This window comes from Manis pentadactyla, chromosome 2, assembly GCF_030020395.1.
Source record: "Manis pentadactyla isolate mManPen7 chromosome 2, mManPen7.hap1, whole genome shotgun sequence".
In the NCBI taxonomy this organism is placed as follows: Eukaryota; Metazoa; Chordata; class Mammalia; order Pholidota; family Manidae; genus Manis; species Manis pentadactyla.
The window spans coordinates 31,799,379-31,824,054 of record NC_080020.1 but is presented as its reverse complement, the minus strand read 5'-3'; the positions used below and the strand labels follow the sequence as shown (position 1 = coordinate 31,824,054).

The 24,676-nt window shown below is 39.8% G+C and overlaps 1 protein-coding gene across 3 annotated transcripts in view; it reads right to left on the bottom strand.

Annotated features, from left to right (window-relative positions):
- The window catches only part of SGCD (sarcoglycan delta), a 546,854-nt gene that overhangs the window by 73,584 nt on the left and 448,594 nt on the right, over window positions 1–24,676 (bottom strand). For all 3 annotated transcript variants that reach the window (XM_036911258.2, XM_057491101.1, XM_036911188.2), the window contains one exon: window positions 24,314–24,386. In XM_036911258.2, the coding sequence (XP_036767153.1) occupies window positions 24,314–24,386 (73 nt within the window). The remainder of the gene's footprint in view (window positions 1–24,313; window positions 24,387–24,676) is intronic.

Here is a 24,676-nt window from a genome sequence, read left to right as displayed (position 1 = left end):
CAAATGCTCTGTTGACATTTTCAAAACACTTCCAACATATGCATATACTTTCAAGTCTCCATGCTCTACCAAGTGCTACTACCTCTCCCTACTGGGTTGCTTTCATGTCTTTCCGGTGAATTCTTACTCATTTGAGAGGCCCAGCACACATGTCTTTTCATCTGCGTTGTCTTAGTATTTTTTACGAAGCTCTGTTATAAAACTGACTTTCGCATTTACTAGGTGATATATTCAGTGAGGTGGGGACTAAGATTTATTTACCTTTGCATTCTGAATATCTAAGCATTCCTAAGATGTGCTTACTAGTTGAGTGGAGAGAGCTCTAAAACATAAAAGCCTTCTGAAACCCAGAGTGCACGTCAACGTGGATTTTCTTACATAATGGTACCAGCATTGGCATTTTGCAATGGGAAGACAGAAACTCAGAGGGTGTAAGGACCTAGTAATAAGTTGTAGAGTGAGGACTGTCTGGCTAGTGTTGAGATTCTAATCATGATACCAGGCTGGCAGGTGAGCAGTAATGGAAAGTAGGGATGGAAATGTTGTACGAGCTCATCTAGTATCAAAAAGTGTTCAGGCTTGGGGATCAGGAGACTCTGTTGACCGCCCACCCCACTTAGCTGTGTGACTTGAGGCAGGTCACTTGCTCTTTCTGGGCCTAGATTTCCCCATTTATAACATCACAATATTGGACAAGGTATTAGCCAAGGGGTATTTGCATCTTCAGCTCTTAGGAATTATCTTCCCTTAATGGCTCCTTCCTACTTGTAGCCCTCAGAACATTTATTAGATAGAAACCAGTCACCATACTGAATAACACCTAATTCCAGATTAAATATTTGTAACAAGATTTAAAGATAAATTCTTAATGCTGGCCCCAGATTTTATCTTAGTGAAGGATTTCTTTTTGTTTAGGAAATACTTTGACACACAGCTTTATAGAAAGGTAAGATCATAAAGGCATGGGTCTGTAAGAACCTGAGTTACCAGTAAGATAACTGAATTGATATGCTTTAGTCTGAATCCAGATATCTGGGGGCCAGGAGTAGAAAGCAGAGAGAGAAGAAAGAAGAAAGGAACAGCTTGTAGAGAAGATAGAGGGACTAGGTAAAGCCTGGAAGCCTGGAGACTCTTTGGAACAAGAGTATTTACTGTTGAATCTTTAGTTTGTTTTGCTTTCTTAAAACTGAGAAAATCTGTACACACCAGAGCCTTAAGTGAAAATTGGTGGAAATTGAATGAAAAATGCTGAGACCAAATTCGAACCAATGGGTTGTTACATACAACTTGGACAGGATGGTGCTATGCTCTTTCAGAGACTCTACATGGTTGTAAAGGTCATATGCTGCTTAAGGGTGAGACTGTGTGTATGTGTGTGTGTAGGGGCAAAATCAAATCCTAGGTATCACAGATTCGTACAACTTATAATTTTCCAGTACATGGAAGTGTCTTGTTCTAAAAAAAAATCATCACTATGTTATGCCAATTTTCTGACAGATAGAAGTTAAGTGACCTGAGAATGAGGTGTTTCTTGCTATCTAATTTGCACAAAAGTGATATATGGTCTAAGGTAGTGCTTAAACCGAGTATATTCACAGAATGGAAGCTCAAAATCACAGGTGATCATGAAACTAGAAGGAGGTCATTACGATGGACATATCGTTCAATCCATCAAAATGAGTTTTGCCTCAATCACTCAAATAGATATTAGGGGACAGGATAATCTCAGCTGGCATCCAAGTAACATACTGACACAGTGGTACTCAGTGCATCAGCAGACATGTGTACAAATGCTACTTTCCCCACAGTCTTTCAGTTGCTCCTCATACAGACACAGACTTGCTTGAACTTTCACGTAAGATCTAGAAAAAAACTGGTTTGCCCAACGTGGCACTGGCATTCCACAGAATTATCCAGGGGCGTAATCAGCATTGTAATAAGAAAATTGTGGGTTGTCCAGGTGTGGAAGATTCTTCACTGACTTTTACCCATCCCCAGTTAAAATCTGAATAGAGTATAAAGTGCTCACTCTGCGTGTTTTCTGCATTTGGAGGACAGAGACAGGTTTCTCAATTGCTTGCGTATACTTCCCTTTTATTGCTCAGTTTACAAGCAATCATATCACTCTGCACAAACTATAATTTCCTCTTGTTATCTTTGCTTCCTTCAGACAAACATGATTCACTGAAGAAATAATAATGAGCCATTACCTTTGATGTAATGGCTGCCTGCACTGTAGAGATGGGAGTGTGGCAGGACTGGAGATTAATGCAGTATTAGGGAAGGCAAAGTAAATTCCACATCCAGTTCTAGATGGTGTCAGTACACTGAAGTTTGCTGTTTACTTTTTCATATGCTTATCCCAAACCTCTGATACTTTATTTCTTTGGCATAGTAGTATAAAGAAACTGAACTATTATAAGGTCAACTATAAACAATTACCTAATACTACTCTAAGAACTGAACTCCAGTTACTGTTATAATCATTTGTTCTTTCATGAACTCATTCACGCATCCCTCCATCTCTCTACCTCCCCAATTATTCAACAAATATTTACTGAGTGTCCACCAATACATGAGGCACTATTTCCAACTTTATAACATTCAGTGTGTCTACAGTGATGAGGCATTTGATACCATACTTGGTCTCTTGGAACCCAGATCTTAACCTCGGCTATGCCCTGGGTCCCCAGGTATGCTCAAACCAATACCAGCACTTAGGAGGCATCTCTGGAGACTTTTAAAATTGTTCTGGGATGGCAAGTAGAAGTTAGGATTATTTGCAAACTCCTCAGGTGGTTCTGATATGGAGCAAAGGTCATTGGCTTAGCATCACTGTGTTAAAGTTTACAACACAGTAAGGCAAACAAGCAATAAGCGAGTGAACAAATAAATAATAACATGACACAAAAGGCCATGACGAACGGGGTTTCACCCTTTCTGGTTAACCAGAACACATCTCCCTTCTGATAAGACCGAAGGGTTAGCAGGTTATGACTGATAGGTAAATTTTGTCGTGCATTTTCCTGCATTTTTCCCACAGTGCGGTTGTATTCGTAGGAACAGGTAGTTCCTTTGTGGCTGATTACTAGTGAAGCAATGGCCAGAAAGCTGAACATAGGGCTTTTCTTTCTATATCCTCAAGTTACTTTTGCTGATCAAAAAATCTGAAAGCTGTTCTGAATAAATACAATGGGAGGTATAAGAAGTACAATATGGACATCGAAATTCCTTTTGTCCTGTAGCTGAGAGAGGATTCCTTCTGCATGGTGGTTTGGCTTAGCAGAAAGAAGACAGGCTAAAATCAGGCAAAGTGAAATTGCTTTTCCTGGTTCACACAAAGGGACCAGACTGGTGCTAAGCATTGAAATGTGCTCCATAAATGCTCATCTCTTTGTTTGGGTATTCAAGGTCTCCTCTGCTAGAAGATAAACTCCATGAGGGCAAGGGTGCCACATCTGTGTTGGTGACCAAGGTACCCCTTGCACTTATGTCAGATGCATAGCAGGCACTCAAAGATTTGTGGGGGCAATGGATCCATTTGGGTTATATTTGTGAGTCTAGCCTGGTTGATCCAGCCAGAACCCTGACTAGTCAGCTGAAATGAAGAGATTGGGCAAATTTATCATCCCAGTACTTGTTTATTGTTGCCTTGATTATATTGACTTGTACAAAATAGGCTGTTAACCTGTTGCTGACTGTTATCTATGGGAGGCCTAGGATAGAGCAAAACTACCCAACCACTCAGGCAGATCCCTTGGCCCCAATCAAGAATGAACAATAATCTGTTACTTCAACAACAAAGCCCCAGAAAGTAACATTTAAGCCCCAAGTTCTTGGTAATATTTGAAGTAGTTTGTTACATTTTGTCACTGAGTTCTTGCCAATCCTTTAAGGCTGGCGCTGCTCTCATTATCCTGTTCACAAGTGAGGGTTCTGGAACATAAAGGTTTTAGAACCTTGCTTAGAGCACACTAGCAGGGGGCGAAACCAGGGCCCCAGGTGTGGCAGTCTAGCTCAAAGGCTCTGCTCCTAGACTTCAGGGAGTGTTCCCACCAGCTCCCCAGGTCCTACCTACAGACTAAAACCACAGACAAAATCTTACTGAGGTCTGAGAAAGGACAGGCTCTTTCCATCATGCCGAACGGAGAGGTGGTATATATTAATCTTGCAGTCTCCTCGGCTGTGCGGTGGGAATGAAGTCAACTCCCCTCATGCCTCTTTAGGGAGTTTTTGGTATTTGTGAAAATACTTTGAAATTTACAGAACACTGCAAGAATTTGAATTGTTCTCCAAAAGCCCATTGTACAAGGAAAAATAAGAAGGAATCAGTCGATGCTGGTCACAGATTCTGTTCTTCAAGGTTCTGTCAAGATGAGCTCTTCAAAGGAATCTAAACTTTCTGAGAGATCCCTGGTAAAATCCTATCTGTGAGCAGCAGCTTGAGCCAGAGTATTAGAATCTTCATGCCAAGCAGATCTGAATGGTCATTTAGAGAAAATTGTCCCTCCTCCTGATGCCTGCCACACCTCTATGAGAGCTCTGATATGACGGTCCCCTTTACACTAAGTGTCTCAGTGATGGGAGCTTGTGACTAAGGAGGGAGAGAATTTCCCACTTCACATGATTAGAAACTGCTTTCTTATGTTACGTTATCTCACTTGTGGTTCTGCTGCCCTCACTCCTTAGCCGTTCTAGGTCTTGTAGAATAAAGAACATGATTTTCTTTTTGTAAGAACATCACACCTTGCACAGAGAGGGGGACCCTGCCTTTACCTGCTCACTCAGTTTAGTCTCTGCATGTCTCCAGCGATGGGGTTGTTATGTGGCCAGAGGCAAGGCCATCTCTATACATCATCCTCTAAAAACTGACTTTGAGCATTAGGATGAGCCACTGCAGTACTGAATGTACTATAATAACTCCTCAAGCTCTGAGAGGGGGACGTGTCCAAACCATTATAGTGTGTGTCTCACTAATGGTCCACAAAATGCAGCCTGGTCATTTGCAGGGGCAGATAATCAGAAGCTCAGGGCCTCCTGCTCACCATTTTAATCCCACTCATCATGCACAATTTCTATATACATCTGCATTCAAGGCTGAAGGGCATTTTCTTCATTTCCCAAAGAGCTTTCCATAAAGACCACAGGGAGAACCATAAACTAATAGACAGATGCATCACGTTAAGAAGGGTGTCAACGCTTTCCTCTAATCAGTACACAGTCAATATTCCCCATCATGAATAACTAATGTGTTTCTCAACTCCCTTCCTCAGATGTCATTGCAAAAATCTATCTGAGGAATGTCATCTGTACCTAATGAAGGGACAAGCATCATAATTAAATTTAAAGCTATTTCTTTAGCATGAAGCTGCCACGAAGTGTGAAATGAATATAATTCACATTTTTAAGACCCTGAATTTATTAGCATCTGTGCTTCACTCAAGGTTAGGGATATAGGGCTTGGACTGTCAGAGATATAAGTTTCTCTGTGCTCTGTTATTCCAGAGTGAGTGTGTCTGAGCTCAGGTGCCAGGCAAGGAAAATAATCATTAATGGATCAGGTGGTATTAAAAAAAAAAATCCAAAGAACCAGAAACTCCTCTTCTTTTGTGAATAGGAAATAGCAATGAAATGTGTAACTGGGTGAGAGGGGACTCAGCATTGAATTGCAGTAATCATGCTTGAGAAAAGAAATAGGAACAGTAGGCTAGAGACTTTTAGGTAAACATAGTTCTACAGGAGTGTGACTACGTGACTACTGCACAACTCCTGGGTGAAAAAGGAATCTAATGCTTCAAAACTGCTTGTGAAAGAAAGAGGAATAGATTATTCTCTTTTGGAAATGACTAGTCTGAATAGAAGAAAGAAAGGCATGGAATAAGTAAGTGGTTGGAGAAAACCAGAGACTCCAGGGGACTTTGATGGCTCTCCTTTACAAACAAATGTGGAGGAGGCAGTTACTCATCTTTTTGGTGCTTGAGCAGGTACTTGTAAGGGGAACAGATCTGTAATGCTCCATCCAACCTAAACCTCCTTGTGGGCAATGGCAAACATGGACACATCTCAGCCAGTGAATCTGAAAATGAAGAAATGTACGGGCTATGTGTGTTTGTAACAGGTAGCCCATGAGGAATTGAAGATGCACCAAAAAGGGTTTCCTAGGAAGTGAAATTTAAGCTGACTGTTGAAAAAGCGAATAGCTATGCAGACGGGGAGTAGAGAAGAATATTTAAGAAATGGGAACATCTCAGCTCTGAGTGAAGGTTCTGGGGCTCTCTACAGCAAACAAAGAAAAGGCAGAAAGGCCAAGGCCCACACACAGAGGACAGAGAACTTCTTGATTACACTCAACCCACATGTCTGCCTCTGTTCCTTCTTGAGTCACTCATGCAGTGACCCAATGTAAATGGACCCCCAGAGGGCACAAACCCGCAAGGATAAAGAAGAAGAGAAGCAGCAAGAGGAGAAGAAAGATGTTGACAAAGTTTGGGGAGTTGAAAAGAAATAAATAAATAGTGACTTCATTAACAGAAGAGTGAAAACTAAGAGCCTAAGGGTTTGGTGAAGTCTAAGCCAAAAGCAAATTCAAGCTGCAGAACCCTGGCCAGGAGCAAGAACAGAAGCTCCAGACACCTTTGTGGTTGGGAGGCTCTGGTTGGGCTGCACTCAGGGGGACTGGCTGGGGTTTCCATGGGGAACTGCCAGACCCCTACACTGATTCTCCACTGGGGACAGCCAGGCAGCCAGCCACCCTCACTGTTAGGGACTTAAAAGTTTGAGTCCCCCTAAAATTGATAGGCATGTTGAATTCCTGATCCCCAGTGTGATGGTATGGGAGGTGATGAGGTCGTGAGGGTGGAGCCCTTATGAATGGGATTGGTGCCCTGATGAAAGTGCTCAGAGAGCTCCCAGGCCTCTTCAGCAATGTGAGGGCACAGCCAGAAGATGGCCCTCTGTGAACCAGGAGCCACTGACTGTGCCAGGGCCTTGATCCTGGACTTCCCAGCCTCCAGAACTATTAGAAATAGATTTCTGATGTTCAGAAGCTACCCAGTTCATGATATTCTGCAATAACTGTCCCAACAGACTAAGACACTCTCCACAGAAGTCTTGAACTCTGGGGCTGTGTGACAAGGGCAGCTGAGGGCAGCAGTGCAACACTGAAAACAGGGAATTAGGTGCAAACCAACATATTGGACTGTGAACACCTGAACACACTGGCCACCAGATTCATCCCAAGTAAGGGATTAGGACACTGGCTAATGTCCTGAGGAAACTGACCAGCTCAAGAGAAAAGGCGTACAGGTTTTGACATTTGGGGTCACCCTGACCATCCTACCTAAAGCCCCCCTGCCCCCAACAAGCCCTATTCATGCACACAGATTCTTCATGCCTCACTCTTAAAAATAAATAGAGCAAATAATCCGATTAAAAAATGGGCAGAGGATCTGAACAGACACTTCTCCAAGGAAGAAATTCAGATGGCCAAAAGACACATGAAAAGATGCTCCATATCGCTAATCATCAGAGAAATGCAAATTAAAACCACAATGAGATATCACCTCACACCAGTTAGGATGGCTAACATCCAAAAGACAAACAACAACAAATGTTGGCGAGGATGTGGAGAAAGGAGAACCCTCCTACACTGCTGGTGGGAATGTAAATTAGTCAACCTTTGTGGAAAGCAGTATGGAGGTTCCTCAAAATGCTCAAAATAGACATACCATTTGACCCAGGAATTCCACTCCTAGGAATTTACCCTAAGAATACAGGTTCCCAGATTCAAAAAGACATATGCACCCCTATGTTTATTGCAGCACTATTTATAATAGCCAAGAAATGGAAGCAACCTAAGTGTCCATCAGTAGATGAATGGATAAAGAAGATGTGGTACATATACACAATGGAATATTATTCAGCCATAAGAAGAAAACAAATCCTACCATTTGCAAGAAATGGATGGAGCTAGAGGGTATTACCCTCAGTGAAATAAGCCAGGTGGAGAAAGACAAGTACCAAATGATTTCACTCATTTGTGGAGTATAAAAACAAAGCAAAAACTGAAGGAACAAAATAGCAGCAGACTCACAGAACCCAAGAATGGACTAACAGTTACCAAAGGGAAAGGGACTGGGGAGGATAGGTGGGAAGGGAGGCATAGGGGATGAAGGGGCATTATCATTAGCACACATAATGTGGGTGGGGGGCACGGGGAAGGTAGTATAGCACAGAGAAGCCAAGCAGTGACTCTATAGCATCTTACTGTGCTGATGGACAGTGACTATAATGGGGTATGTGGTGGGGACTTGAAAATGGGGGGAATCTAGTAACCACAATGTTGCTCATGTGATTGTATAATAATGATATCATAAAAAACAAATGAATAAACACCCATGAACTGCCAGCCATTTAAAATGGTCCCAAACAGCCAGAAACTGGAAGTAAGAAAAAGGGGAGAATAGAAGAAACTTGAAAGTATCCTGAATAGCATCAAAAAGTAAAGAGAGGATAGTTCATCTGTGAAATGAATAAAGGGTGCTAAAGAGGGGAACTACACAGAACAAAGAATATTTGGAAATTGAAATAGGAGCACAGGAGATGAGAGTTTAATGGAACATAGGAAGAAGGAGAACAGAGGGAGAACAAAATAAGAAAAGGTTGGCAGGCCGGGACAAGGTAAGGGGAGATGGAAGGCAGGGACTATTCCCAGGGCCTGGATCAGCCCCTGGCAGGTTGTGTGCAAATGCTTTGGTTTTGAAGTTTTATCTTCTAGTTGGTGGGAGCCTCTGAAGGATAGCAAACTGTGGAAGGACATTGGCCCAACTTGGCACATGGTCCATGGCCAGGAAATCAGGCAAGTTTATATAGTTCATCCTGAGATCAGACCACCTCACTCTCATTGATGTTATATTCTAACAAACCATAGACAATTCTGGATCAAGGAAAAAAAGAAAACGACAACTGATTGGCTGATTTTTTTTTTTTTCACTTCTCGTTCTCAACTTATTTTCAGGTAAAAGCTGCTGCCAACTTGTTCCTCTAAACTCCCATTACTCTTTGTTTTGAAAAGGTTGTAATTGGAATAAAATAAGGCTGGCTTTGAGCCAGGGTCATGAAGGGTGTAATTAAGCAAGATTTTCTGTCTATACACCCAGCAGGGCCATCCTACTGAGGGGAAAAAAGGGAGATTCAAAAGCAACTGTGTGTTTTCTGAGAATAATAGAACCATCTATCCCACATGCTTTACAGAATACATGGCAGCTGCTGACATTTTCATCAAGATGAAAACAATGATAAAGTCACAGGGCTCTGTTTTGAGGCAGAAGGTGGCCCTCAGTCAGGAATTCCAGCAAATATATATACATGCCCACTCTGCTCTAAAACACTAAGAAGTTAGCACTGAATTGATGATGCCCTGTCTGCCCTGACAATGTGGACCAGAGTGCAACTTTATAGCCCCCTCCCCAGGCCATTATGGTTTTATCTTTTGAATGTTTTTGTTTGTTTTTCACATTGTAAACTCTTCTGTTAAAAATTAAAGGAAAGGCCTATCACCATGAAAAGGCAAAGCTACAGGCAGACAAAGATCACAGAGACAACACCAGAGAAGGAGACAGACCTAACCAGTCTTCCTGAAAAGGAATTCAAAATAAGAATCATAAACATGCTGACAGAGATGCAGAGAAATATGCAAGAGAAATGGGATGAAGTCTGGAGGGAGATCACAGATGCCAGAAAGGAGATCACAGAAAGGAAACAAACTCTGGAAGGGTTTATAAGCAGAATGGATAGGATGCAAGAGGCCATTGATGGAATTGAAACCAGAGAACAGGAACACATAGAAGCTGACATAGAGAGAGACAAAAGGATCTCCAGGAATGAAACAATATTAAGAGAACTGTGTGACCAATCCAAAAGGAACAATATCCGTATTATAGGGGTCCCAGAAGAAGAAGAGAGAGGAAAAGAGATGGAAAGTATCTTAGAAGAAATAATTGCTGAAAACTCCCCCCAACTGGGGGAGGAAATAATCAAACAGACCACGGAAATACACAGAACCCCCAACAGAAAGGATCCAAGGAGGAAAACACCAAGACACATAATAATTAAAATGGCAAAGATCAAGGACAAGGAAAGAGTGTTAAAGGCAGCTAGAGAGAAAAAGGTCACCTATAAAGGAAAACCCATCAGGCTAACATCAGATTTCTCAACAGAAACACTACAGGCCAGAAGAGAATGGCATGATATATTTAATACAATGAAACAGAAGGGCCTTGAACCAAGGATACTGTATCCAGCACGACTATCATTCAAATATGACAGTGGGATTAAACAATTCACAGACAAACAAAAGCTGAGGGAATTTGCTTTCCACAAACCACCTCTACAGAACATCTTACAGGGACTGCTCTAGATGGGAGCACTCCTAGAAAGACCACAGCACAAAACACCCAACATATGAAGAATCGAGGCGGAGGAATAAGAAGGGAGAGAAGAAAAGAATCTCCAGACAGTGTATATAACAGCTCAATAAGCGAGCTAAGTTAGGCAGTAAGATACTAAAGAGGCTAACCTTGAACCTTTGGTAACCACGAATCTAAAGCCTGCAATGGCAATAAGTACATATCTTTCAATAGTCACCCTAAATGTTAATGGGCTGAATGCACCAATCAAAAGACACAGAGTAACAGAATGGATAAAAAAGCAAGACCCATCTATATGCTGCTTACAAGAAACTCACCTCAAACCCAAAGACATGTACAGACTAAAAGTCAAGGGATGGAAAAACATATTTCAAGCAAACAACAGCTAGAAGAAAGCAGGGGTTGCAGTACTAATATCAGACAAAATAGACTTCAAAACAAAGAAAGTAACAAGAGATAAAGAAGGACACTACATAATGATAAAGGGTTCAGTCCAACAAGAGGATAGAACCATTCTAAATATATATGCACCCAACACAGGAGCACCAGCATATGTGAAACAAATACTAACAGAACTAAAGGGGAAAATAGACTGCAATGCATTCATTCTAGGAGACTTCAACACAACACTCACCTCAAAGGATAGATCCACTGGATAGAAAATAAGTAAGGACACAGAAGCACTGAACAACACAGTAGAGCAGATGGACCTAATAGACATCTACAGAACTCTACATTCAAAAGCAACAGGATACACATTCTTTTCAAGTGCACATGGAACATTCTCCAGAATAGACCACATAATAGGCCACAAAAAGAGCCTCAGAAAATTCCAAAAGATTGAAATCTTACCAACCAACTTTTCAGACCACAAAGGCATAAAACTAGAAATAAACTGTACAAAGAAAGCAAAGAGGCTCACAAGCACATGGAGGCTTAACAACACGCTCCTAAATAATCAAAGGATCAATGACCAAATCAAAATGGAGATCCAGCAATATATGGAAACAAATGACAACAACAACACTAAGCCCCAACTTCTGTGGGACGCAGCAAAAGCAGTCTTAAGAGGAAAGTATATAGCAATCCAAGCATATTTAAAAAAGGAAGAGCAATCTCAAATGAATGGTCTAATGTCACAGTTATCGAAATTGGAAAAAGAAGAACAGATGAGGCCTAAGGTCAGCAGAAGGAGGGACATAATAAAGATCAGAGAAGAAATAAATAAAATTGAGAAGAATAAAACAATAGCAAAAATCAATGAAACCAAGAGCTGGCTCTTCGAGAAAATAAACAAAATAGATAAGCCTCTAGCCAGACTTATTAAGAAGAAAAGAGAGTCAACACAAATCAACAGTATCAGAAACTAGAAAGGAAAAATCACGACGGACCCCACAGAAATACAAAGAATTATTGGAGAATACTATGAAAACCTATATGCTAACAAGCTGGGAAACCTAGGAGAAATGGACAACTTCCTAGAAAAATATAACCTTCCAAGATTGACCCAGGAAGAAACAGAAAATCTAAACAGACCAATTACCAGCAACGAAATTGAAGAGGTAATCAAAAAACTACCAAAGAACAAAACCCCCGGGCCAGATGGATTTACCTCGGAATTTTATCAGACATACAGGGAAGACATAATACCCATTCTCCTTAGAGTTTTCCAAAAAATAGAGGAGGAGGGAATACTCCCAAACTCAATCTATGAAGCTAACACCACCCTAATACCAAAACCAGGCAAAGACCCCACCAAAAAAGAAAACTACAGACCAATATCCCTGATGAACGTAGATGCAAAAATACTCAACAAAATATTAGCAAACAAAATTCAAAAATACATCAAAAGGATCATACACCATGACCAAGTGGGATTCATCCCAGGGATGCAAGGATGGTACAACATTCAAAAGTCCATCAACATCATCCACCACATCAACAAAAAGAAAGACAAGAACCACATGATCATCTCCATAGATGCTGAAAAAGCATTTGACAAAGTTCAACATCCATTCATGATAAAATCTCTCAGCAAAATGGGAATAGAGGGCAAGTACCTCAACATAATAAAGGTCATCTATGATAAACCCACAGCCAACATTATATTGAACAGCGAGAAGCTGAAATCATTTCCTCTGAGATTGGGAACTAGACAGGGATGCCCACTCTCCCCACTGTTATTTAACATAGTACTGGAGGTCCTAGCCACGGCAATCAGACAAAACAAAGAAATACAAGGAATCCAGATTGGTAAAGAAGAAGTTAAACTGTCACTATTTGCAGATGACATGATACTGTACATAAAAAACCCTAAAGACTCCACCCCAAAACTACTAGAATTGATATTGGAATACAGCAAAGTTGCAGGATACAAAATCAACACACAGAAATCTGTGGCTTTCCTATATACTAACAATGAACCAACAGAAAGAGAAATCAGGAAAACAACTCCATTCACTACTGAATCAAAAAAAATAAAATACCTAGGAATAAACCTAACCAAAGAAGTGAAAGACTTACACTCTGAAAACTACAAGTCACTCTTAAGAGAAATTAAAGGGGACACTAACAGATGGAAACTCATCCCATGCTCGTGGCTAGGAAGAATTAATATCGTCAAAATGGCCATTCTGCCCAAAGCAATATCCAGATTTGATGCAATCCCTATGAAACTACCAGCAACATTGTTCAATGAACTGGAACAAATAATTCAAAAATTCATATGGAAACACCAAGGACCCCGAATAGCCAAAGCAATCCTGGGAAAGAAGAATAAACTAGGGGGGATCTCACTCCCCAACTTCAAGCTCTACTATAAAGCCATAGTAATCAAGACAATTTGGTACTGGCACAAGAGCAGAGCCACAGACCAATGGAACAGACTAGAGAATCCAGACATTAACCCAGACATATATGGTCAAATAATATTTGATAAAGGAGCCATGGACATTCAATGGCGAAATGACAGTCTCTTCAACAGGTGGTGCTGGCAAAACTGGACAGCTACATGTAGGAGAATGAAACTGGACCATTGTCTAACCCCATATTCAAAAGTAAACTCAAAATGGATCAAAGACCTGAATGTAAGTCATGAAACCATTAAACTCTTGGAAGAAAACATAGGCAAAAACCTCTTAGACATAAACATGAGTGACCTCTTCTTGAACATATCTCCCCGGGCAAGGAAAACAACAGCAAAAATGAGTAAGTGGGACTATATTAAGCTGAAAAGCTTCTGTACAGCAAAAGACACCATCAATAGAAAAAGGAACCCTACAGTATTGGAGAATATATTTGAAAATGACACATCCGATAAAGGCTTGACGTCCAGAATATATAAAGAGCTCACACGCCTCAACAAACAAAAAACAAATAACCCAATTAAAAAATGGGCAGAGGAACTGAACAGACAGTTCTCCAAAAAAGAAATACAGATGGCCAACAGACACATGAAAAGATGCTCCACATCGCTAATTATAAGAGAAATGCAAATTAAAACTACAATGAGGTATCACCTCACACCAGTAAGGATGGCTGCCATCCAAAAGACAAACAACAACAAATGTTGGCGAGGCTGTGGAGAAAGGGGAACCCTCCTACATTGCTGGTGGGAATGTAAGTTAGTTCAACCATTGTGGAAAGCAGTATGGAGGTACATCGAAATGCTCAAAACAGACTTACCATTTGACCCAGGAATTGCACTCCTAGGAATTTACCCTAAGAACTCAGCAATCAAGTATGAGAAAGATCAGTGCACCCCTATGTTTATCGCAGCACTATTTACAATAGCCAAGTATTGGAAGCAACCTAAATGTCCATTGATAGATGAATGGATAAAGAAGATGTGGTACATATACACAATGGAATACTACTCAGCCATAAGAAAAGGGCAAATCCAACCATTTTCAGCAACATGGATGGAGCTGGAGGGTATTATGCTCAGTGAAACAAGCCAAGCGGAGAAAGAGAAATACCAAATGATTTCACTTATCTGTGGAATATAAGAACAAAGGAAAAACTGAAGGAACAAAACAGCAGCAGAATCACAGAACTCAAGAATGGACTAACAGGTACCAAAGGGAAAGGGACTGGGGAGGATGGGTGGGTAGGGAGGGATAAGGGCGGGGAGAATTAGGGGGGTATTATTAGCATGCATGGGGGGGTAGGAGAAAAGGGAGGGCTGTACAACACAGAGAAGGCAAGTAGTGATTCTACAACATTTTGCTATGCTGATGGACAGTGACTGTAAAGGGGTTTATAGGGGAGACCTGGTATAGGGGAGAGCCTAGTAAATATAATATTCATCATGTAAGTGTAGATTAGTGATACCAAAAACAAAAGAAAACAAAACAAAACAAAACAAAACACAAAAAAGGGCAGTTCCTGTGTGGTAACCTCCAATGAGTTCTACACAAGAGTATAAAGGGCATATAAAAGTGGAGGCAAAGGGTCTGTTTGTGTTTATACAGAGGATCAAAGCCTAATTGGGCTACCCTGAAAATGAACTCATTTACAATATGAAAAAGAACTTCCAACATCAGCACTCTCGGGAAGACTCATGCCAGAAGATGATCATCAAAAAACCCCAACAAAGATCCACGCACTGCTACAGCTGTAGATGCACTCATCCCACCAGCTCCTGGACTTGCCATGGGAATGAAGGAGATATCTAAGCTGGCCTATGCATACAGTAAAACAACAAATTGGACTGGATCTATACTGTTGGAACTCAACCAAGAATTAGGAGAAGTGCAAATTGTAGCGCTTCAAAATCTTACAACTACAGACTATTTACTGTTAAAAGAACATAAGGGATGTGAACATTCCCCAGGAATGGGTTGTTTTAATTTGTCTGAATTCTCTCAGACTGTTCAAGTTCAGTTGGACAATATCCACCATATCATAGATAAGTTTTCACAAATGCCTAAGGTGCCTAACTGGTTTTCTTGGTTTCACTGGAGATGGCTGGTAATTACAGATATGCTTTGGTTATGTAACTATACTCCTATTATGTTAATGTGTGTGTGCAATTTAAGTAGTAGCTTAAAACCTATACATGCTGAAGTTACTCTACAAGAAGATATGTCAAAGAAATAATCAATCTTCCCATGTTTTCTTCCGCCTGCTACTTCTATAGCTTTTCTTCTTCCTTCCTAATTACAACCCTTAAATAGAATTCGTGCCTCATATCAAATTCACCGAGTATCATAATTCTTCCAAGTGGTAAAGATACCTCAAGACAAATGCTGGGATAGAAGCTACAGGGCACAAATATGCAAAGAAATAAAAAGCTAACCATTTCAAAAAATAAGGCTTCTCTCTCACTTACCAACTTTACATTTCCCTGTATGGCCCCGGAAGATGACTGGTTAGCCAGAGACGGGTAAGATTCCTCAAGGGAGGAACAACCTAAGACAGTCAAAGTCGCAGGGGGTTCATCAGGTGAGAAATTGGGGATCAACAGAGATGAGGCTTAGAACCTCACCCCCCCTGTTCTGAGAGAAATCTTCTGCATACGTGGATGTTTTATTGCCCTTGTCTAACTTGGATTAACACATAGTCTACAGGCACACACCTGATCACCTACATTTGCTCCCTTACAACACTAAACTATGTTTTCTACCTTTATCTTGTATCTACCTACCACTTCAGCATTTTATTAAAAATAATAATAATAAAGAGAGAAATGTGGTATCCACATATAAATCAAGTATAAAAATCAAATGAGTATTCATATTTGAACTGACTGTTTATAGTTCATAATGCATGAGCAAAACCGAAAGTTTCTGTGATGACTGCCCTTGTACTGTTCACCATGTAACTTATTCACTATGTAAAAATTTGTTCCCCATGTAAGAACTTGTTCGTTATGCTTCAGAAGATTGGAGACTGACGAAAATTAGGCTTGGGGTGGATTAATGATTGTGCATTGAGCATTGACTCCCCTATACAGAATTTTATTGTTGTTAACAACCATTTGATCAATAAATATGAGAGATGCCCTCACAAAAAAAAAAAAAAAAAAAAGTACACACTTCCAATTGTAAAATAAATAAGTAACCGGGATGTAATGTATAGCATAAGGAATATAGTCAAGATATTGTTACAGCTTGGTATGGTGATAGCTGGTACCTAGAATTGTCATGTATATAAATGTTGAATCACTATGTTGTACACCTGAAACTAATGTAATGTAATATTGTGTGTCAACTACCCTTCAATAAAAAATAATTATCTACAAAAAAAAAAAAATTCATGGAAATTATACAATCATTTTAATTTTTAAATAAAAGCCACTTGCCTTATACAATGACAAGATGTGTCCCCTGGCCTCTCTACAGCTCAGCTGGCAATGGGCTGGCCTTTAAGGGACAGTCAGGCTCCTCACTGCACATAGCTGATGACTAGCTTTCACAGATAGCCCGGTTATAGTGTTGACAAGTGCTTGTGGGATGTTTTGGTTATTAAGGCATTTCCTGCAGTATCTTGTTGGTTTAAAAGGTCACCGGAAAATATATTTTACTACTTGCTTTCCCTACATTTCCTATGTTCTTCTTCCCACAATTCACCAGAGATAAGAGATGGGTTTTCAATTTCCACTTCCTGTCCAAATGGGACTTCCCCTGTGTCCCAGTCTCATTTTCCTCCATGATATTATCTTCCATCTATCCTTCCCTGGCCTCTAATGGCAGAGTTATAATGTACAGAGGAGATAAATGCAAAACACACAGGTTTAATAGCTTTAAAATACAATCTCCACCACATTTGTAAAATATGAGCTTTTAATAAATAAGGCAGATGGAAAGACGGGAATACCTCAACTACTGAAGCATCACTTTCCCACTACCCCTTTCGTTTCTCCTTCTATATACTGAGAGTATCATGGTGAAGAGGGCACCTAGAGAAAGGTTGGGGGTAAGGGAGAAAGAGGAAATATGTAGATAAATTCAAAATCTAATACTGACAGTAATAGGAAAAAAAGGAGGAATGCATGCATGCTGGAATATAGGAAGAGGGGAAGAGAGGGAGAGAAGGGACATATATATGAATTGATTGGTCTTGAAAGATGGGCAAGGTATATTAGTTTGGGATTTCAAAAAGGACAACCTTTAACTCAAGTGGATTTTAAGCCCCAGCCTGTGGTTTTCAGATCTGCATTTTTTCTGGGCAGGCACTTCGGAATGTGTGAAGAGCTGAGATGCAGTCACTTATGTCTTTGGCACAATAAGAAAACTGGAGGCCACACAATGGCACGTTAATATAGTTAAATGCATTCAACTCATAGGACTGTTGTTATTTTAAGGTTAGGTCTCTTCTTTTTATTAGTTGAAATATCCTTTATTTTATATACTATTGTTGTTTATAGATGAAGTACACAATACTTTTTTGTTTCTGTCCTGAATTGAAAAAGAATCATCGGTCCCTAAGGTTTAATGGAAATTTCTACTGGTTGATGAAATTTAAAACTCTAGGAACACCTGTGGAGTTCTTGAGCTCCATGAAACAGAGTTCTTGCCCCTCCTTCCAATAGCTAGTATTTATTGAATTACTGCTCACTGAGCTTTCCCTACTTTCCAGGCCTGGGGCAAGGAGAGCCTAAGAGATTTGGGCAAATTAACAAAGCAGTTAGGTGCTGGGGTCACACTCAACCCCAGTGCCCCAGGACACATCAGAACGTGGGCTCCTGACCAGCATGGACATTGCCTCACTGTGCTTCTATTTTGTGAGGCCTCATGTAACCGTGCTGTTATTTGGCCCGCTGTGTTTTATCATTTCTCCATTGAATCATTTCCGTATTCATGCTAAATGATAAATACTTCTGAACCCCTTACATGACAAAACAAAACTAAAAAACAGTGTAAGTACATGGACTGGGAGGGTAGAGGAAAGGGAAGAGGAGATAAAGAGAATTATGAAACACATCTGCAAAATATATGAAGGGGGGAATTTTATAGATTTATTCCACGATGGTATTGCCTCCCATACCATGTGCCCATAACTAAGAAGCTCGACGTAAGCCTTTCTCTCTTTCTTTCCTCCTTTCTCCATCACCTCCTCTTCTACCTTCTCTCTCTCTCTCTCTCATGGGACTGTTAGTTTTCAGATCTTCTCTCTTTTTTTACATATATATGTAAAAAAATGTATATGTGTGTTTTTATACACTCATATATATGTAAAATATACGTGCAAAATATTTTATATATAAAATTTATAAATAATATTTATATATAAAAATTTTATTATCCATCCAATATTTTGGTACTGTGGATGTAGGGGGATGAGGCAGAGGAGGAATATCACCAAACCTGTAATTAATTGAACACTGATGCTTTGACAGACTATTCTGGTAGTTTAAATTTATAAATCATTGTGAGCTAATAAATATTTAGTTGGCTATAGGCATTTAAAAATAATATTAAGGAAATAAATTCATTAAATAAATTCATTTTTGTTGACCCGTGGGAGTCCTGTCTCAAACATGTCTCCCTGTGATATACAGAGACTTTAAATCTTACATATTCTCAAAGGAGTTCAGATTTAGTAACCTACATGTTAAAAAAAATCATACAGAATATTCAAACACAGTTTGGGACTAGCAGTTAATCTTAGAATTTTTCTGCCTTATCATTAAAACCCTGGTAAATGGAGAAATAAAGAGATAACAAATAAATGCCTTATTTATTTGGGGCTGTCAGATGGGTTTGGTATCAGAAAATCTTTCAGTTCTGAATTATGTACTAATTTTTGAAACTGGTAACAATCATTTAAGTCTTTTGTGACCATATTTGAAATTGTCTTCACATAATTTATTAAAGAACACAATTGTCAGAAGGCAATTACATACTCTCATTTTTGTAAATTACACAGTAACAGTCCGGTTGGCCTAATTTTCCTACGTTAAATGGCTCAAGAAAACCATACTCTTTGAATTCTGAGTCCTGCTTCCTGGGTTTTATCTTCTCTCTCTTCCTGCCCCTACAGTGTCACTTCTTTTGGGCAGGCATTCCCCCCTAACTCTCTGAGGCAGATTTTGTCATTCATTCTGTTTCCCCTGACCTGGGTCATACATCAATCCCAGCACTATGGCATTACTTGTACTTTGGGGCTCATTTCTGTCTTACTCTCCTTAACTATACATTATTTGAGTGCTCATTTATCATCACATTCCAAGTCTTTGGTACATGCCTTGCCTCCTAGTTAGGTGTCAAAAAATACTTGGTAAATAGTTCCTGATTTGTGATTAAATGGAAAATTAGGTCAGCACCCTCGTCATGACTGTGTATAAGAGCACGTCAGCACATGAGCTGATGGATTCTTTTATAAAGAGCTTCGACTTCTCGCTCTACAGTGGATCCTTCCAAGCTTTTTGTGAGCTTTAGGGGGGCAGGGCTGGCTATCTGTGCGGTGGTCTATATACCTTCTCCCTTCTTTACATGTATCATGGCATACGTCTGGAAATAAGATTTCACAGTCTATTTCCTGTTCTTGTAGGATCAGAACCCTACAAGGGAACTTCGCAGTTGAAAAGAATCCTTAGAGCAAGGTAGACATTCAAAGGTAGCCTTTGTTCTTACAGAAAATATATATGCAAAATTAAATGGCCTACTTCCTGTCTCAGATCATGCACAGCCTGGTCATGGATTTTTCCATTTGTCTTTACATAGAGACTCCAGGAAAAAAAAAATGGTGAACAAGAGACCACTTAATATATTTACATTTTAAGATTGTGAATTTATTAACATCTAGTTTTTATTCAAAGTTAATTTTTCTTATTTCAAGGGCTAGGTAGAGTGCCTGGTATATTTTTAAGTATAGTCATTATTCCAGAATTGCCCTCTGCAGGGGCAGAGTCAACAAACACCACCTGAGTTGGGTATGGGGCGCAGACCTTGCTAACACTCATTATTTGTCTGGAGAGAAGCAAAACCTCTTTTGTGATTTTTCAGCTCAACCCTGGATTATTTACAAATATCTTAAGCAAATACTGCAAACATGGTAACTACAGTAACTGAATAGAAAAGCAGTGAACCAAAACTCTAGCAGAGAGGAAGTAACCAGTCCTCTTGGCTAAGAATTGAGATCTTCTAGGAAGAAATGCCAGAAGCCTAAAATCTGTCTCTTATTAACAAATAGGCAAACAAACAACAAAAACAAAACAAAGGAAAACCTTCCAGCAGGCAAGAAAGAGGTCTGAGGAAGTAAAAGTTATCCTAACAGAGAAGGTCGCTAAAATAGATGCTATTTTCTCACACTTGATTGTTTGGCTAAGTGAGGGACACGAGTGGATATTTAAGTTTTGCTTGTACATTTAGAAGACAATCTATGAATAAATAAGCTGTAATCTTTTACTTTAATTTGTTTCCCACTAACAAGTAAAACCAAGAAAACCTGGGTATAAGTAAATTATTTAAAAACAGAAACATCTCATTAAAGACTATTCCATCTTAACTGCAGTAGAATTTTTAAAGATACATTAATACACATCTCAACAAATAATTTTTGTTCCACTCATTTTTATATATTCTTAAATCTGTAAGACATTCAGGTGATTGCAGCCTTTAAACAAATCATTTGTAAAATAAGATATTATGGGACTACACTGTTCATTTCTTAGTTTAGATAAATATACCACAGATATATAAGATGCCAATACAAGGAATACCAAGGATACATGGGAATAATTTGTATGAATTTTGCAATTCTTTAAATCTAAAATTATTTAAAAATAAAAATAACATAAGGGGATTTGCTGGTGGAGCTAGAAGTGACCTAGCTTCTCACAGGCAGCAGGGCTACAGTTTTAGTTGAAGGCCACATAGTAGGTCTGCAGTAAGTATCCAACTCCCAGTTCAGTGCTCTTTCCCCTCTGCTACTAAGGAGTGATTCCTCCTTCACCAGGATGGTTCACTGAGTGTGCTACCTGCTAGAAGTGTAGGGATCTCCCTTAGATTGCTTACTTCCAAGACCAAAGACACACCCGCATGAATGTGCTGGATCACTGTAAAACTGATCCAACTGTAAAGCCCAGAGGCCAGAAGACTTAGTTACTGAGTTCATTGCCTATTTACTCAATATCCAATACCACTCAATAGCACAGGGTGAAATGTGATACCATTAAATGACAAATGTGAAACGTTCAGACACAGGCTCTGGGCTAATCTTTCAATCATACTGACTATCCTTTCAGTTGATCAGAGATAATTTCACAAAGTGCCATTAAAAAAAAAAGGTGCTATAAGGATTATTACATTCTAGACCCTGAGTCAGTTCATGAACATGATCTGAAGAGGGACAAACAAAAGTCCAGTTTTAGAATTAGATATTACAATCTTTTTATGCTTCCTTCAAGAAAATTTTATTTCCAGTTGGTATGCAATTTGCATATTACTTTAGAATAAGCAGTGAGAATGTGCCAACTACCTGAAGTCTTTACTTCATTGCACTAGATTTTAGGAGATTTGCTTGTGAATTTTGGAGGTTTCATTTTTTTAAAGGCAAGTTCCAGGGTCTCCCATAGGCTGTGTACAGAGGACTGTCAGAGTATCAAACAGCACTATGTCAGCAAATATTCTCTCTATGCTCTTTAGGATATGGATCTCTGCAGCAGGCTGACACTTGAAGAGTTGTCTTTTTGTTTGTTTGGTATGGGTTGGGCTTGTTATTAACTACAGATGATTTATTTTTCTGTTTAAAGCAGAGTCAGCCTAAATTCTTTATTCTTATATTTCTTCCAGGTAATGGGGAGCTTGTTCCATAGAAAAAAAAATCTGTATTATATTTAGGGTTCAGCTTCTTTTAGACAGCACTTTTCTTTGGGCTGATCAGCACTAATTACTGACTAGTTTAGTCAAAAAAACCCCAAAGCAAACCAAACCCTGGTCCCCATGGGGTCTGTGAAAAGAAAGGGAATGAGGCCATGCATTAGCTTGCCTCAGAAGAGCTCTTACATCACACACAGGGCAATTCATTGCACCTCAGGAATGAGCTCTCTCACAGAGTCCTAAAATAAAGGTTTTCTTGGGTGGATTTGTTTAAAAGATTCCAGATTGAGTGCCTAATATGAAATATAGGATCTAGGTGAAAGAGGTGACTTCTGGCTTGTGGCAGCCCTGGTGAAAGCAGTTATTCTAGTAAAAGGTAAAACCTTGCAGTGTGGCGTATGTTACAAATACATACCATTGTATTACAGGACTTAGGTATAAAAAGGTTCTCATCCCCCACCAATTACCCTCTTTCTTCGCTCCAATTTATTTCCCTATATTTACAAAGACGTACAGGCTTTGCAAGAATGCCTATTGTTATAGTAGGTAGATGGCCAGACTGTGAGCAGGGAAAGGGGAGGGGAGCGTCCACCAGTGTTTACATTGGCAAGATGCTTGTTTATAGTCTAAACTCCGTGAGAGCTGTTCTCTTGGGATGTGCAAGGACAATATATGTGGCAGACTGGTCAAAACTGGCTGGCTCCAACTTGGAGGAGAAGGTGACCCTCACTTCACCTCCAAATCCATTATATGCTCATTGACATAGTAAAATTCACATCCCTCTGGCACAACGAACTAAAAATCATGACTCCCCACGCCGTGACAGTTCTGAGGAGAACCAAATTTAGTCAAAAAGCCGCTGTGAGGGTTGAGCAACCCCAACTCCAGGGACACTCCACCCGCTCCCTTTGAAACCTAACCCCACTTAGTGAATATTCATCTCCCTTCATATAAAAAAGGCTCTTTCAGTTCTCCCAAGTGACTCCCTCTGCATCTGTCCCAGACCAATGCCCTGGGGTTACCTCTCCTTCTTCTCAACTCTAAATCTCCAAAGAAACTTAATGCTCAGTGGCTTTTCTGCATCCGTTCCTGAATTCTTTTTTGCAAAGAGACCAAGGACCCATCTCCAGTAACACTATGAGTTTTGCAATTATATATTCACCACTTTCTGAGAAGATGTTTTTGTTTAGGGAAGCACAAACTCCAACATGGCTGTTGCTGTTTCAGCAAAACCTAGATCTTGGGGCTGCATCTTGAAAGAGTACGTATGACTCATGTAATACAAATACATTTGCTTACGTTTGATGTCCACTACAAAATATTCAGTGCTATTTATGATGATTTATGAGTGGTTGTAGTTAAAAGAACCACAAGAAATGAAGAAAGCCAGTATTTACTGAATTCTGCATGACTACAAGTATACAGTAAAAACCCGTTATATTTGTATCAACATACTATTTTCTTAGGTGTTTCCTTTTTTGGAGTTGAAGTTGGTCATTTGGGAGTTGAAATAGTTTTTAGCCGTATCTCTATCTCTGCTTGTTTGTCCAGCTGTTTGTCTGTCTGTATGTCTAGTGGTCTTTTTTGTTTTCCTTAGTTGGTGGTAGACAGCATCTCACAGTCCTTTCCTGCTACATACTTACAGATATTTGAAGATGACCACCAGTGCACAGACTACCAGCAGAAGGTGGTTCTAGACCATAACACTCAGAGTACTGGAGAGCACATTACATAGGAAAAAATCTGTTTTATATTGAGAGTTCAGGGTCTTTACAACTGCACTTTTCTTTGGGCTGATTAGCTCAGATCACTGACCAGTTCTGCAACTGGTTACATTTTTGGTACCATAATGTACAGAAGGAAAGAATGCAAACAAATGAATTCTCAGTCTCCTAATTACAAGGCTGGCAAATTTTTCCTCCAAACCCTTAATCTTCTTACATTCTCAGAAAAAATTTTCTCTTGGTTGTAGCTTACCTTTGAGTCCTTTCTAACCCTTCCCAGTTTATATATTCATGTTGTGACACTGTTACGTTAGATATATTAAGAAGGGATCATCAGCCTGTTGCTCCGAGAAAGGAAATAGCCAGTAATCAATGCAAACCATAGTCAGAAGTTTACCTTAGTTCCTTGAAGGGGTCTGCCCTGACATTGGGTGTCTCTATAGATTTAGGAAACACTGTGCCCTCTGCTCCTGCAAATGAAAGAAAAAAGCAAACAGAGGTTGGAGACTGTGAGTGGAGCTAAATGCAGTGAATCCTCTACCCAACCCAATAAGCACATATTTTGCCACTGCCTTTAGCTCCAGTGATAGGAAAGCATTGAATCAACTCTTGCAAACAGCCTTCAAAAAAATAAGGAACTTCTTTTGAAAGTGCTCTTGCTGAGATCAGAGTGAGGCCATGAGGCAAATTCCGTGTTGGCTTCAAAAAAACAAAATAAAGATGCCTAGAAATCGCATGGTCTGACTCTTTTCTCTCATAA